The sequence below is a fragment of the Hyperoodon ampullatus genome (genome assembly GCF_949752795.1).
Source record: "Hyperoodon ampullatus genome assembly, chromosome: 4".
NCBI lineage: Eukaryota > Metazoa > Chordata > Mammalia > Artiodactyla > Ziphiidae > Hyperoodon > Hyperoodon ampullatus.
In genome coordinates, this window is record NC_136917.1 from 63,358,716 (window position 1) to 63,375,606 (window position 16,891).

Here is a 16,891-nt window from a genome sequence, read left to right on the forward strand (position 1 = left end):
TGTCAAATACTTACCCTTCACCCCCCCCAAAAAAAACCCAAGAAATACCAGGTTCATTGTTGCACAGGGGAATTCTACAAACCTAATCTTTAAAGAACAGATGATTCCAATGGTTTCTAAAACGCCCCACAGCCTAAAGAAAGGAGAAAAGCTTACAAATTATTTTCATAAAGCAAATATAACTACATTAATACCAAAATATAATAAAGATTATAAGAATAAAGAAAAAAAAGGCCAATCTCACTCATAAATATTAATGAAAAAACCCTAAATAAAATTTTAGCAAACAGAATCCAGAGAAGCACACTGAAAGAATAATATACAGCGGCCAAATGGAGTTTATTCTAGAAATGGAAATAAGGTTCAATATTAGAAAAATCTATCAATATAAATCATCATATTAATAGTTCTAAATAGAAAATCATGTAATTACTTTATAAATACTGAAAATGCAGTTGATAAAATCAAATACTTATTCTCTCTTTTTTTTTTTTTTCTGTACGCCGGCCTCTCACTGCTGTGGCCCCTCCCGTTGCGGAGCACAGGCTCCGGACGCGCAGGCCCAGCGGCCGTGGCTCACGGGCCCAGCCACTCCGCGGCACGTGGGATCCTCCCGGACCGGGGCACGAACCCACGTCCCCTGCATTGGCAGGCGGACTCTCAACCACTGCGCCACCAGGGAAGCCCCAAATACTTATTCTTGATTAAAAACAAGACATTCAGTAAACTGGGAATCAACGGATACTTCCTCAAAATGGAAAAATAGGTTTTTCTTTCAGTAGAAAAGCAAAACTTTACTTAACAAGGAAATACTAGAGACACTAATATTTAGCTTATGCTATACTTACTAACCAATGCAAGGTAGACATGAGAAATAAATTCGTGGTAAAAGAATTGAAGTATTCTAGAGTATTTTCTAAAGTATCTTCTAGAATTCTCTCAAGGTTTCCAGGCCCACGATTAAAAGAATTGGTGAGGAAAATGTTCTAGAAGATCATTTTAGGAGGAGGAGGAAAGAGGAGGGGTAGAAAGAGGAAGAAGAGGAAGAAGGAGAAGAAAGAAGAGGAAAGAAGAGAAGAGAAAAAATGTTTTAAATAAAAGAAGATGTGGTGGTTTAAAATCCATTCACAGGGCTACCCTGGTGGCATAGGGGTTAAGAATCCACCTGCCGGGCTTCCCTGGTGGCGCAGTGGTTGAGAGTCCGCCTGCCGATGCAGGGAACACGGGTTCGTGCTCCGGTCCAGGAGGATCCCACATGCCGTGGAGCGGCTGGGCCCGTGAGCCATGGCCGCTGAGCCTGCGCGCCCGGAGCCTGTGCTCCGCAACGGGAGAGGCCGCAACAGTGAGAGGCCCGCATACCACAAAAAAAAAAAAAAAAAAAAAAAAAAGAATCGCCTGCCAATGCAGGGGACGTGGGTTCGAGCTGTGGTCCAGGAAGATCCCACATGCCGCGAAGCAACTAAGCCCGTGCACCACAACTACTGAGCCTGCGCTCTAGAGCCCGCAAGCCACAGCTACTGAGCCTGTGTGCCACAACTACTGAAGCCCGCGTGCCTAGAACCCATGCTCTGCAGCAAGAGAAGCCACTGCAACAAGAAGCCTGTGCACCACAACAAAGAGTAGCCCCCACTCGCCACAACTAGAGAGAGCCCGCATGCAGCAATGAAGAACCAACGCAGCCAAAAATTAAATAAATAAATAAATTTATAAAATCCATTCACAAATTCTTTGACACTCTATTTAAAAGGTGGAGCCTAAAACACCTTGCCCTCAAATGTGTACTGGACTTAGTGATTTACTTCTTCTTCTTTTTTTTTTTTTTTTTAAGATTTTGTTGATGTGGACCATTTTTAAAGTCTTTATTGAATTTGTTACAATATTGCTTCTGTTTTATGTTTTGGTCTTTTGGCCATGAGGCATGTGGGATCTTAGTTCCCTGACCACAGATTGAACCCGCACCCCCTCCGTTAGAAGGTGAAGTCTTAACCACCAGACCACCAGGGAAGTCCCTGGAGTTAGTGATTTACTTCTAATGAACAGAATAAGTTAGAGTGATGGTATGTTACCGATGAGTCCATGTCATACAAGATACTGTGGCTCTGCCTTACTCTTCCTTGGTTCACTTACTCTGAAGGAAGACCTCCACCATGTGAGGACAGTCAAGCAGCCCTGCGGAGAGGTCCATGTAGTGAGAAACTGAGAACTGAGACAAACAACCATGTGACTGAGCCATCTTGGAGGTGGCTCCTGTGGCCCTAAACAAGCCTTCACATAACTAAAGTACTCGCCAGCAAATGTACTGAAACCTCAGCAGAGACCCTGAACCAGAACCACCCAGCTAAGCCATACCTGAATTCCTAATTCACAGAAACTGTGAGGGACTTCCCTGGTGGTCCAGTGGGTAAGACTCTGCACTCCCAATGCAGGGGTCCTGGGTTTGATCCCTGGTCAGGGAAATAGATCGTGCATGCTGCAACTATAGAGCCTGCATGCCACAACTAAAGATCCTGCATGCCACAACTAAGACCTGGAGCAGCCAAATAAATAAATAAACTTTTTTTTTTTAAAGGAGAAACTGTGAGATAATAAATGGTTACTGTTTTAAGACACTAAGCTTTGGGGTAGTTTGTTATGCAGCCATACAACGAATACAGAAGGCAAAATAAAGTCATTTTAAGTTTGACAAAAAGTGAGCTTGCCATTAACAGACCTGTACTAAAGGAAATGTTAACAAATTTTTCAGGTAGAAGAAAAATGACACAGATGGAAAGTAAGAAGTAGAGGATGAAGGAAGAACAAATAAAGTGGCAAATGTGTTTTAAATCTAATATTTCATCGGATTTTAAAATATACCATAACAATAAGACCTAAATACATGGAGATATACCGTGTTTATGAATTGGAAGATTCAATATTGTTAAGATGCTAATTCTTCCCCAGTTGATCTATAGATTCAATACAATCCCAGTTAAAATCCTAGCAGCTTTGTTTTTCTAAAAATTGAGAAACTAATGCTAAAATTTGTATTGAAAAGCAATAAATTAAAATAGCCAAAACAATTTGTGTAAGAACACAGCTGGAGAACTCAAATTATCTAACCTTTTTTTTTTATAAACTTATTTATTTATTCATTTATTTTTGGCTGCGTTGGGTCTTCATTGCTGAGTGCGGGCTTTCTCTAGTTGTGGTGAGCAGGGGCTACTCTTCGTTGAAGTGCACAGTCTTCTCATTGCGTTGGCTTCTCTTTTGCGGAGCATGGGCTCTAGGCGCACAGGCTTCAGTAGTTGTGGCATGCAGGCTCAGTAGTTGTGGCTCGCAGGCTCTAGAGCACAGGCTCAGTAGTTGTGGTGCATAGTCCTTAGTTGCTCTGTGGCATGTGGGATCTTCCTGGACCAGGGATTGAACCTGTGTCCCCTGCATTGGCAGGAGGATTCTTAACCACTGCGCCATCAGGGAAGTCCTTAAACTACCTGATCTTAAGACTGTATAGGGACTTCCCTGGTGTTGCAGTGGATAAGACTCCGCACTCTCAATGCAGGGTGCCCGGGTTCAACATGCATGCCGCAAATGAGAGTTCACATACCACACCTAAGGAGCCCGCATGCCGCAACTAAGACCCGGCGCAACCAAATAAATAATAAATAAATAAATATTAAAAAAAAAAAAGAAAGACTATAAAGCAACAGCATGGGCCAAATTAGCCTGCAGCCTATTTTTGTAAGGCCCATAAGCTACAATGCTTTTTATGTTTTTAAATGGTTGAAAAAAGAAACAAAGAAAAGTATACACACTAATATGTATAAAATGGATAACTAATAAGAACCTGCTGTATAAAAAAATAAATAAAATTCTACAATTCAAAAAAAAAAGTACACAACAGGAATTATACATAGCCCACCCTTAACAGAAAAAGCTTGCTAACTCTTGAGCTACAGTAATCAAGACACTATGGTATTGGTAAAAAGATAGACACATAGATCAATGAAGCAGAATAGAGAGTCCATAAATAGATTCACACATATATGGTCAATTAATTCTTGACAAAGGTATCAAAGTAATTGAATGGAAAAGAGATAATCTTTTCAACAAATTGTACTGGACCAATTAGACAACCATATGCAAAAAAAAAAAAAAAAAAGTCTCAACCTATGCTGGGAAATAATTTTCCATGGGTTTCTCACATATCTGCACATCTTAAGAGTTAGACACTAACTGCCCTTTTGTTCCAGACTGTCTTTTCAAGGATGTTTTGTCCATGAAGCAGCCTAGGGATAGTGTCTACCTTCAGAGCAAAGGGTAAATTTGTTTACCATCCAGATAAAAAAGATAATGTATTGCTCTGGGGCAAAGGTTGAGCAGGTTTGCTTACAGTCCTTTATGAAAGACTGATGTTCCCTGGGACTTCCCTGGTGCTCCAGTGGCTAAGACCCCATGCTCCCAATGCAGGGGGCCCGGGTTCAATCCCTGGTCAGGGAACTAGATACCACATGTCGCAACTGAAGATCCTGCATGCCACAACTAAGACCCGGCATAGCCAAATAAGTTAAAAAAAAAGAGACTGATGTTCCTTAAACTTGGGGTTCCTCGGTGGTCATACAAACCCACTGTGTGTACCTGTTTGTACCTTATCTACCTGGGCCCTTTGGCATAGCCCCTGTGGGACTTAGGGGACAAGGGGAACCAATACAAATATGAAACTCATGTTTGCTGTGCTCTGAGTCACAAAGTTCTTTGTCTCTGTTTTAGGAGTCTTAAGTATTTTGCCAGCACCCACTGAAACTGTGGCAGGGTAACCTATTAGCTTGTAAGTGGGATAAAATCTTATATTCGTTGTTGCTCTTGACAACTCATACCTTGCATCATATACGAAAATTAACTTGAAATGAATCACAGACCTAAAAGTATAACGTAAAACTATAAAACTTCCAGAAGAAAACAGAAAATTTTAGGTCACTGAGTTAGACAAAGATTTCTTAGATAGGACAAAGATTTGTCCTTAGATAGGACAAAGATTTCTTAGATAGGACAAAAAAGCATGGCTCATAAAAAAAATAAATTTGATTTCATCAAAATTAAAAACTTTTGCTCTTCAGAAAACACTGATAGGATGTTTAAGGCAATAAAACTATTCCGAATGTTAGTATGATGATGGATACATGTCATTATGCACTTGTCAAAACCCACAGAATGTACAACACCAAGTGTGAACTCTAACATAAACTGCGGACTTCGATGAGGATGTGTCAACGTAACAGATGTGTCTCTGGTGAGAGCAGTTGGTAGTGCAGGAGGCTGTGCGTGGTGGGGGTCAGGGGAGGATGGGATATATGGAAACTCTCTGTACTTTCCATTCAATTTTGTTGTAAACCAAAAACTGCTTTAAAAAATAAAGTCTATTTTTTTTTTTTTTAAAAAGGGCAAGGGAACACTCCTGCACTGTTGGTGGGAATGTAAATTGATACAGCCACTATGGAGAAGAGTTCCTTAAAAAACTAAAAATAGAACTATCATATGACCCAGCAATCCCACTACTGGGCATATACCCTGAGAGAGCCATAATTCAAAAAGAGTCATGTAGCACAATGTTCATTGCAGCTCTATTTACAATAGCCAGGACATGGAAGCAACCTAAATGTCCATCGACAGATGAATGGATAAAGAAGATGTGGCACATATACACAATGGAATATTACTCAGCCATAAAAAGGAACGAAATTGAACGAAATTATTTGTAATGAGGTGGATGGACCTAGAGTCTGTCATACAGAGTGAAGTAAGTCAGAAAGAGAAAAACAAATACCGTATGCTGATGCACATATATGGAATCTAAAAAAAACGGTACTGATGAACCTAGCAGCAGGGCAGGTATAAAGACGCAGATGTAGAGAACAGACTTGAGGACACAGCGGGGAAGGGGAAGCTGGGATGAAGTGAGAGAGTAGCACTGACATATATACACTACCAAATGTAAAATGGATGGCTAGTGGGAAGCTGCTGCATAGCACAGGTACTGTGCTGACACACGCTACAACATGGATGAATCTTGAAAACATTCCGTAAGTGAAAGAGCTAGTCACAAGAAACCATTACGTTAAACGTCCAGAATAGGAAATCCATAGAGATAAAAAGTTCATTAGTTGTTGCCAGGGGCTTGAGGGAGTGGGGAGCAACTGCTAATGGGTATGGAGTTTCTTTTTGGGGTAATGAAAATGTTCTATATTCGTGTTGATGGTTGCACAAATCTGTGAATATACTAGAACCATTGAGTATTTTAAATTGGTGAATTTTATGGTATGTGAATTATATATCAATAATGATGTTTTAAAATGAAGATGAAGTAGGAAAACTGATCCTTGTCTATATAAGTAAGTAATTTTAAGAAAACCTGAATCACAGAAACGAGTTAGAAACAATAAACTGGGCAGTAATTGGACTTGCCGCAGGGACTGGTAAAATGTTAATATTATCTAATCATTTTAGGCTACTTTACGTTTTGAAAGTATAATGTTAACAAGATCATATTATAAAAAAAGAATACCTATTTGTGTACTTTTGAGTTGTTATAACCTGCATGCATGTCTGAATATGTTTGTATGTAGGTACACATATTCATATGTCTCATCATTATCAAAGATGATACTAAATGAGCCAGTTGCTGGATGACCTCTTAGCTTTTTCACACCCCGGGGGGCGGAGTTAGCTGTGTAGTGTAGCTGCAGCTGTTGGTCACAAAGCCCAGGTTCCTATTTCTGGGTCAACCTCTCCACCATACAATCAGGTGACCCAGAATTTGGTTCAAAGAACTCTCATCAACAGTTTTCAAAGTTTGGCCAGCTGCAGATGGAATCAATTACCTGGAGCCTAAACTCAACATCCAGTGATGGGCCTGGGAATCCACTATTTTTTATTTTTTTTCCACATCCCGCAGCTTGTGGAATCTCAGGTCCCCAACCAGGGACTGAACCCGGGCCACGGCAGTGAAAGCACTGAATCCTAACCCTTAGACCACCAGGAAACTCCTTGGGAATCTGCTATTTTAACAAGGCCCTCAGGAGACATATTCTGCACTCAGTTTTGGGAGCCCCAGCTCTGGGCACCTATTCCTGGCTGATGTAGAGTAGCTGAGTCTGTCTTTGGTTTCACAGCCCTGTTCACATTCTTCCTGCTCACCAGGGTGAGAGTAGCGTGCCTCCCTATCTTTAACCACAATGGGATGTCACTGAGCCTGATGCTGGTTCTACAGGCACAGTCTACTCATAAGACTGCCTGATATTTCCATTCTATATGGGGTTTCTGCCTGTTGGAGGCCCTGATGTCTCATCAGAAGCTGCAGAAGCAGCAGACAACACATAGGTGGCTCTGGCCCTCTGCCTCATTCACAATATAGGACCTACACTGGAATCCTGGATCCTGGATTCTAGGCTCAGCTCTGTACTCTGCCCCACATTTGATCGGGGATGATGGGGAAGCCTATTAGGTCAATAATTTCCCAAGGCTGATGGAGGCTCAAGTGGTTTCCCAGTTATTGTACTTGAACGGGATGGGAAATGCACCTCTTATGAGGAAGCTCTTCTGTTTGTCGATGGGTCTCCCTGACCCTAGGACAGACAGCAGAGTTAGGCCAACTCACCTGCTCATCTCCTCTTGACACATCCATTTTGGCTCCTCCCAACATCTTTTGGATGCACCTGGTTAAAATCCTTCAGTGGCTCCCCATTCCTTTTAGGGTCTAGACCACAACTCCTTCCATGACCTACTGTTCTTGGTGATCTTTGCAGCCTCATCTCCTCCACTGTCCCCCACTTTAGGATCTGTCATACAGATCTTGCAGTTCTCTCACCAGGCCAGGCTCTCTTGCAGTGCCCTACTCTTTTTCATGTAATTAACTCTTGTTCATCTCTCTGCTCTCCAGCATCATTTCCCTGACCTCCAAGTATGGATCAGGTCTCTTGCTTTTTCATGGTCCTAGCACTCAGGGACTTTCTTTATTAAAAGTTGTCAACTTTGGGCTTCCCTGGTGGCGCAGTGGTTGAGAGTCTGCCTGCCGATGCAGGGGACACGGGTTCGTGCCCCGGTCTGGGAAGATGCCACATGCCGCGGAGCAGCTAGGCCCGTGAGCCACGGCCGCTGAGCCTGCGCGTCTGGAGCCTGTGCTCCGCAACAGGAGAGGCCACAACAGTGAGAGGCCCCCCCAAAAAAAGTTGTCAACTTTGAAAAGTTACCTTGAGCAATTAAGTATTCACGACTGTAAAGTTCATTAGAGCAGCACTTTGAATTTGCTCTCATTGCATCTCCAGCACCGCTAGGGCCTGGCAGGTATTCAGTTGGATGGATTACTGGCTCCAGGAAGGCGGGCCACAACCTCGGTGGAGTGTCGAGACCTCTGGGAATCGATAAAAGTAGATCCAGAGCAGCTACACCTATACGTCCTCAGAACTGGGGGCATCGGTCTGCGGGCCGGGCGACCGGGGAATTCCCAGGCCAGGGACACAGTACAGTGCTGGCTGGCATCCGGCTGCCGAATTGGAGAGGGCCGCCCTTACTCTGTGCTTGGGAGGGCCTCAGTTTCCCTACTGGTTCCCCGCGGGGTGTGCCGAGAACTGCTGCTGAGGCCCCGGGGTAGCCCCACTCCGGGGGCCGCAGCTGCAGAAGTCTGAAGGGCCGGGCCGGGTGAGGCCGCCGCGCCCGCCGAGGGCGCTCCAGACCAGTCCTCCAGAGCAGTCGCTCGCCGCTGCGGCCCCTCTAGCCGCGGGGAGGTGGCGTAGTGCGTGTACGGAAGGCGGTGGGCGGGTCCGGCCCTCAGCGGCGGAGGGCGCCATGGTGGGTGGCGAGGCGGCTGCAGCCGTGGAGGAGCTGGTTTCTGGTGTGCGGCAGGCGACCGACTTCGCTGAGCAGTTCCGCTCCTACTCGGAGAGCGAGAAGCAATGGAAGGCCCGCATGGAATTCATTCTGCGCCACCTGCCCGACTATCGCGACCCGCCAGACGGCGGCGGCCGCCTGGACCAGCTGCTGTCCCTCTCCATGGTCTGGGCCAACCACCTCTTCCTGGGTTGCAGGTGCGGACCCCTGGCGGCTGGCTGACCCTGTCCTGATCCGCAGTCCTCCCCCACGGCTGACCCCTGCCCAAGGCTGACCCTGCCCCCAAACTCCAACCTAGACAGGCCTAAGGCAGGTTTCCACCCTAGCCAATCCTTTGGAAAGATACTTAATCTCTCTGGGCTTTAGTTTCCTCATCTGGAAAATTAGTTTTGATAACTATAGTATTAAAGGGTGAAAAGCACTTAGCACAGGCTGTCATCTCGCAAGAGCTCTATACATGCTAGGCGTTCGAGTTGCCATTGTTATTTATATTATTATTATAATTACTTCAGACTGTCACCTTTGCAGAGGGCATTTTAAGTTCATTAGCTCCTTTCTTCCACACGGCAAACGTGCAGGGACAGAAACTCAGATCTCCAGTTTACATCTACGAAGCTGAGAGAGGGAAAGAGACATACCTAGGGTCATGCAGCATCTAGCAGGATTGGTGGATTTTACCATTTATGGCAGGATGTAGTCTGTGGCCCTTGTCTTTTTCTCCCCATGTCCTAGTCTGCTGGACCCTGTAGCAAGAAGCAGTCTTTGCCTCTCTGCCTTTCCTTTTATCAAAATAACAAATGACTTCAAGGGACTTTTTGAAATGGCACTCCCTCTGCCACTCCATGAAGCAGGTGGCAAATCTTGAGGCTCCCACATCCTTTTATTTAGCATTTCCTGAAATTGTGCTAGGATAATGAGATGACTTGGCTTAGTCCTGGTTTCTGTGCTCCTTATGGCTGTCTGGTCACATGGTCCCTCCAGCCCTAAGCTGCTTGGTTTTGCTTTCAGATGTGGGGAGTTATTAGAACAGGATATGGGGAAGCAGTGCCTGCTGTATCCCTCCCTTTTCTCTGACTTCCAGGTTCCTCTAGTAAATTCTGGTTAACAGGATCCAAGATTAGGCAAATGTCAGAAAATTGGACAAATGAACAAACAATGTTATTTTCATTAGACCAATACTCCACATGTTCAAAAAAATAAAAAAGAATTTTGGCCCTCATATCATATCCGTGAATATATACTGCCAGAGGTACAGTGCCTCTATTTTTGTAAGTCTTGTTTGTTTTGTAAATCTTAAAACACCTGCTCCATTGGCATCCCTAGTGCTGCTTCTGTATCCACATGCACAAGAACTGTTTTCTAACTTGATGCTGAACATCTGTCAGTTTCCCCAGTGGTATCAAATCGTTCCTCTGAGAGTTGAGTTTATAGTCCAGCTACCTGCAATTTCTTTTTAGCTCACAGTGACAATAATTCTTCCACGGTTTTTATCTTACTACTTTTTTTTTTTAATCTTACTACTTTTTATCGTGCAGTTACAACAAAGACCTTTTAGACAAGGTGATGGAAATGGCTGATGGGATTGAAGTGGAAGACCTGCCACAATTTACTACCAGAAGTGAATTAATGAAAAAGGTAAAACAGGATTTCCAAGTGCATTTGAAATGGTATAGAGCTAACGTCCCCTGCCTTTATGATGATGTATTAGAGTATATTGTTTTCTGAATGCTCTTGTGTACTACCCCAATCTAAGCCCTTTAATTTTATTTCTCTGTAATTGGAATAAGCCTTTTCATAACTAGAGAACAACTCAGTAGATAAATTATGCATTATTGGTAGAGTAACACATAAGCTCAACCTCTTCAGTTCCTTTAGGAAAATTCTGTTTTGAGCTTTTTGCTTGAATTTTAAGAAAATGTTGGTTAGAGTGCTACAGTTTCCCACTTATTAAAAAATCTTGTTGGTAACATTAACTCAACCTTACCCCAATCGGTGAGGACCCCACCAGACCTGTTTGGACCCTCTGACTTGCTGATGGAAATGTAGATGAAGTAATATCGTCATAGCTTTTCCCTATTCTGCCAGGCTTGTTCTGATCTGAGGCTGTGGATTTTTTACATGGTAAGCTGCTGCCTGTCGAGCCTTGTATCTGGGTCCTTTGGCCGGGACCATGGAGAGTGTGGCAGAAGGAAGCTCAGAGGATGGGGCTGGGCGTCCCAACTGCTTTTCACAATCTCCCAAGATATGGTTTTTCTCATTTGCCCTGGCCTCCTCAGGCAGCAAAATTAATTGCTTCCTCATTTCCCATAGTTTATTTCTTCAGCACTTTACCCAGACCTTTTTAAGAGCAGATTGTAAGCTTCTTGAGGGAAGAGATGGTGCTTAAGATATTAGTCCTTCTAATTCCAAAACCTAGTATAGGCATAACCCAGAGAAGATGCTCAGAAAATGCTTACAAAATTGACCAAAGCAAAAGAGTAAAGACTGCTGGCCTCTCTTATAGTTCTATTGTCAGAAACATAGGTAAGCCCTTGATTCACCCTAGTTGGGTCTTTTTTGGGGAAGCTGGGCATATAAAAAGGTTCCCTTTAGTGTGAGTGTCAGGAGCTAATCAAATCCTCAGCTGCCCAGAAAGTACTTCAGCCCCAAACAGCACACCCCACTTGATTTCAGATATTTTTCTTTAAAAAAGTATTGTTTTTTAATTGAACCTGGAATCAAAAGTTCAGGTTGTGTTCAAGGGGCTATTTTGTTTTTAAAATCTGTTAACAGGGCTATTGTTTGTAGCCCGGGAGCCGTTGTGAATTGGGAGTTTGTGACTTTTTGGATTCTCTTATATAATATTTTAAAAAAACCTCTAGGAAGTCCTTCAGTATCCTAGCGGTGAGGTTCCTGGGGCCCAGGCATGGGATGTCTAGATAATTTCCGGCCACCTGATTGCACCTCATTCGTCAGGGGCAGGCAGGGAATAGGATGAGCCTTTACTTCCTGACTGCTCATGGCTGATTCTTTCCTTGGCCTTTTGGTCTTAAGAGGTATTCTGCCCTTCGTAAGATCCATTTTCACATAAATTTTGTTACACTTCTCTGTCTCTTTCCAGTCATACTGGGATATTAGAGGTCAGAACACTTCACGATATTTGGGCTTCAGACTCCAGAAGAGACTAAGGAGGTTTTGTAATTAATATGCATGTCTCTAACATTATCCATAGGCTAGGGTGAAGAAGTATATGTATGTGTGTTGAGGAGAAGAGTTTCTAAACTGTTAATAAACATTGTAAAGGGGTCTTGAACCTCAAAAATGTAGGGAGCCCTGTCCTGGGATGTTCATTTTTGACACTTTAATTGCACAGTGTCAGCCTCCAGAGAAGAGTCCTCAGAAATGAACTTTGGCATCCCTGAAACCAGCTCTGCCATCAGACTAATGATTGGCACCTAGCTACCTGGAAGAAGCCTACAGGGAGCCTGTATTTCTATAGCACTTTTTGATTATATATGTTTGAACTTCCTTCACATAAGACTTATGTTTTCTTAGTAACCAAGTTTTAGACTGTTGATGTCACTGAAAATGAAGCTAAGTTGATCCTGAAAAATGAGATACTTAGAGGATGTGTAGAGTTTGGCCAGTTGGTAGGAGTCTTTTAGGTAAGCCTGTCCTGAGAACAAGTCATCTGATCTGTGTGCCATGTGTGCCATGACAGAATTGTGTTGTGTTGAAGGCTGTCCCTTCTCTATTGAAGGCTACCCTGAGAGCCCACTGGAAAGAGCGCCCTGGGAGCTTTGTAGCAGTTTTTTTTTTTGTCTTCCTGCCTGAGGTTTTTGCATGTAATAGATAGAGGCTGGCAAACATTAAGCAACATTGCCAGCCCAGAAACAAAAAACAAAAACAAAAAAACTTTGATGTTGAGCCATGCACCTGAAAAGGTCAGTTATAGTTCTTTGATCCTTAGCTCTAAAATTATTTTAGTTGGGTTTTTTTTTGCTTTTTTTTTTTTTTTCTGTACGTGGGCCTCTCACTGTTGTGGCCTCTCCCGTTGTGGAGCACAGGCTCCAGACACGCAGGCTCAGCGGCCATGGCTCACAGGCCCAGCCGCTCCGCAGCATGTGGGATCTTCTCAGACTGGGGCACGAACCCATGTCCCCTGCATCAGCAGGCGGACTCTCAACCACTGCACCACCAGGGAAGCCCTTTAGTTGGGTTTTGAAGCTAGCTAGCAAGTGGAAATGAATCGCCTGGCATTATTGGTATCCCGAGACTGAATAGTGAAGATAACTTAGGGACGTAAGTTCTTTTTTTTTTTTCTTGCGGTACACGGGCCTCTCACTGCTGTGGCCTCTCCCGTTGCGGAGCACAGGCTCCGGATGCGCAGGCTCAGTGGCCATGGCTCATGGGCCCAGCTGCTCCATGGCATGTGGGATCTTCCCGGACCGGGGCACAAACACGTGTCCCCTGCATCGGCAGGCGGACTCTCAACCACTGTGCCTCCAGGGAAGCCCTGGGACATAAGTTCTTTAAAGTAAGATTTTAAAAATACTTTATGGTTATTTTGCAGTTTTAAGGCCAGTACACCTCTGTGGTCTGTCCAACTCTCTTTTTGGCGGGGGGAAGGGGGATGTGGAATCTGAGAAAAGAAATGAGCATTGGTCTCTGACAGGTGGTATTTGTCAGATATTTGCAGTGTATGATTTTTTTTTGAAAAAGGGGGATTCAGACACAAATATATTGAACAGTCTCAGTTATCTAACAGCCCTCCCTAGGTACCTACTAGCAGACTTTGTGATTGACCAATCAGCTTTACCCATTAATGAGCAATAATTAACAAAGAGCAGCAGCTCACTTAGGAATGATGTTATTACTAAGACTGTCAGAGTTTATATTTCCAAGGCATTGTCTTAAGGAGAAAGAGGAATGATTGACTAAGAAGCTATCATTATTGGCTCAAAAAATCTGTCCACTTAATTACTCCATTTTTCCTAAGAACATGTTTTTTTAATAAATTTATTTTTGGCTGCGTTGGTTCTTCGTTGCCGCATGCAGGCTTTCTCTAGTTGCGGTAAGCAGGGGCTACTCTTCATTGTGGTGCACAGGCTTCTAATTGCAGTGGCTTGTTTTGTTGCAGAGCATGGGCTCTAGGCGCACAGGCTTCAGTAGTTGTGGCACATGGGCTCTAGACTGCAGGCTTAGTAGTTGCGGCGCATGGGCTTAGTTGCTCCGCAGCATGTGGGATCTTCCCAGGCCAGGGCTCGAACCTGGGTCCCCTGCATTGGCAGGCGGATTCTTAACCATTGCGCCACCAGGGAAGTCCCCCCTAAGAACGTTTTTGTCCAAGAGGGAAAGTGGCAGTATGGAAAGTGACTAAATATGAAATGTGAAAGAGAAGTTGGAAAAACAAGTGTGCCTGCCTTTCAAGAGGTTTTTTTTGCATTATATATGGTCTTGGCAAGCTCTAAAGTATTGGAGCAGCCACTCCATTGGTGGAAGGAGATGTGATTCTAATAAGATGGCAACTATTTGTGAGTATTTAAAAAAATTTTTTTTCAACTTATCAGATTAGTTAAATCAGGTTTTGTCTTGTATCCTAAGATAAATGCTCCATGGAGCTACCTTTCTTTTCCCTTTATCCACAGAAATAGAAGAAGCCAGAAAAGCTCTGTCTGACCCCACAGGCCAGTCTGTTGCCTGGTGCCCAGGCTGAGTGAATCACCTGCCAGCACCTTGAGTCAAAGACCATACTTGCAGCAGCCAAAGCCAGTGGCAACTCTTCTGCTATAGCCTTGGTCTATCCTATTGGAAATTTGAGAGATGGCTTAGGGGACTCTCTTTCCTTTTGGACTAAAGATGGTTTCTTTAGGTGATACTGCATTCTCCTAAAAAGAGAAAGCCCTCTTGTATTTTGCTTTTGCTGAGGAATTTCGCTTCTTCACTTCTCAAAGACTGGAGTGACAGGCTTAAGCTAGGAAATAGGTCATACCTTGAAAACTCTGCTTACTAAAAAGAGTCTCAGACTGATTCACTTGCACTGCTAAATGTTAAGGAAATCCATTCAAATAGAAGGTGACAGACAAAATGATTTCTTTGCACCCTGCTTAAAAGTTGTCTAAAGCCAAGTTTAAATTTACCAATGGTGCTAGAGAGTACACAGAAAGAATATATCTGCTTCAGTTCACCACTTTTAGAAGACATGCAGTTTCTAATAGTGTGAAATCCAGAAACCTATAACCTTCACATCTCCTAAATATCCTGACTCAATGTGAAATGTTGTAAATTACTACCTGGATTCAACTGATTTTAATTTAGAACAATAAGTGTTTATGTGATTCTGTTTTTAGAAGCCTTCATTGCAGAGCATGCCATGGAAAAAGTTATTTTTTAAGTATTTCTGTTATCACTTTAAATTGTGAACATTTACAGATCACAAGTGACAAGACAAAAAAATTAGACTCTGGCTTCCAAATGGATAGTATGGTCAGTGTTTTGCTGAATTTTCTGTATGTAGTAAAATCTTAATAATTTCTGAGTCTACCTACCATCTGGGTAGTACATAAATATTGCATCACTGCTGTATTTTAATTTATAAATTTGATTCATTAGACTACATGGCTACTAACTTTTTCTTTTTTTTCCTAGCATCAAAGCTAAGGCAGAAGATTCATCACATTTTCATCATTAGTTACAGGCTTGGAAAGGACGCTGGGATGAATATGACATTGACCTCAGCAGCTCTCTTAAGACTCTTGATATTAACAACATGTAGGAAAGAGGCAATTGGAATGAAAGGGAATCTTGTCTAGATTGGCATTTTAAAAGCTCTCATTCTTCTAGTAGCTATCATTGTAAAAGTATGCATGGATATTTATGTATTTATAAATCATGCCCTCTTTTTTATTTTCAGGTTTTGAATGTTGGTCAAAATGTTAAAAATGCCTATTTTTTTTTAATGTTGATGTAATAATGGCAGGTAGTGAATTTTACACTTTGGATTTTTCAACAACGTACCTTTATGTGTGATTCTGCTTTATGGTCTTTTTTCCCCGCCGACTGAGGTAAACCATATCCCTTATTTCTACCTGAAGTTTACACCATCCATGTACCCTATTGCCACACACACTTCATCTTTTTTTAAAGAGTTGAGTGAAAATCAAATCATAGGCTTCAGGTATCTACCAGCTCATGGGAAGAGGCAGCCTATAAAAAAGCCTTATTTTAAAACTCATTGACACAATTGCTTGTTCCAGGCAGCCAGTTGATTGTAGGTTCTCTAGAAAGCCTTCCAGGCCGCTGAATAAAGCCCATATTCTCTTTTTCTGCAGGGAGCCTGAGGCTTCAGTATTCTAGGCTTGAGGGATTGCCTTGTACAAAGTCCCTCAAGAAATACTTGCTTATTAGTGCAGTGCTGCTTTGCTCTGAAATTCTGGTTTTATTAATTTCCCCCTTTCAGTTGATGTATGTTTCTTACCCCCTCCCTGTTCCTCTTTCTTATTTAGTACCCACTCTTAAGTACTTATCTCCAGGCATAAATACGGAGAGGGACTTCATTTGGGGGGCAACAATGTAACAGTCACAGCAGGATTCACTTATCACTGTACGGGACAGGGTTGCAGAATACAACAGTGGACCTGCCTTAGCTTAATCTACTGGTAAACTCAGGTCACTGAAGTGCTGAAGAGGAGAGCAACTGTGGGAGCGTGGTGTCTGGGACCAGAGAAGTAGGATGACTCTCACCCATGGCTCAAGGTTAAGGCCAAACAGCATACCACATCTCTGTGCAGCTTCTAGCTCTAATCTGTAGTGACCACTAGGGTGGGCCAAGTGAAAACCTCAGGACCTCTGACAGGCCACTTTTCTCCTGTGGCCTTTCCTGGAAAATGAAGATCATAGAAATACCTACCACAAAGACCTATGGCAAGGATTAAGATGTTAGAGGGCCAAGCACGGTGCTCAGTGAGCCTTGGCCTCTCTATAAGATATAAAATAAAATGTCCTATCAGGAACATATCCATTGCAAAGTCTTTATATAGTTTTTGAAGACTTG

The 16,891-nt window shown here is 43.1% G+C and overlaps 1 protein-coding gene across 1 annotated transcript; it reads left to right on the forward strand.

The window, feature by feature from the left end:
- Positions 1–8,817: 8,817 nt before the first annotated feature.
- On the forward strand, positions 8,818–15,861 carry CDKN2AIPNL (CDKN2A interacting protein N-terminal like; the record flags this gene model as incomplete). The annotated part of the gene is made up of 3 exons (XM_079702095.1): positions 8,818–9,056; positions 10,395–10,494; positions 15,487–15,861. 3 exons carry the CDS (start codon positions 8,818–8,820, stop codon positions 15,496–15,498), a joined length of 351 nt encoding a protein of 116 aa, XP_079558221.1. The 3' UTR covers positions 15,499–15,861.
- Between the last annotated feature and the right edge of the window lie 1,030 nt (positions 15,862–16,891).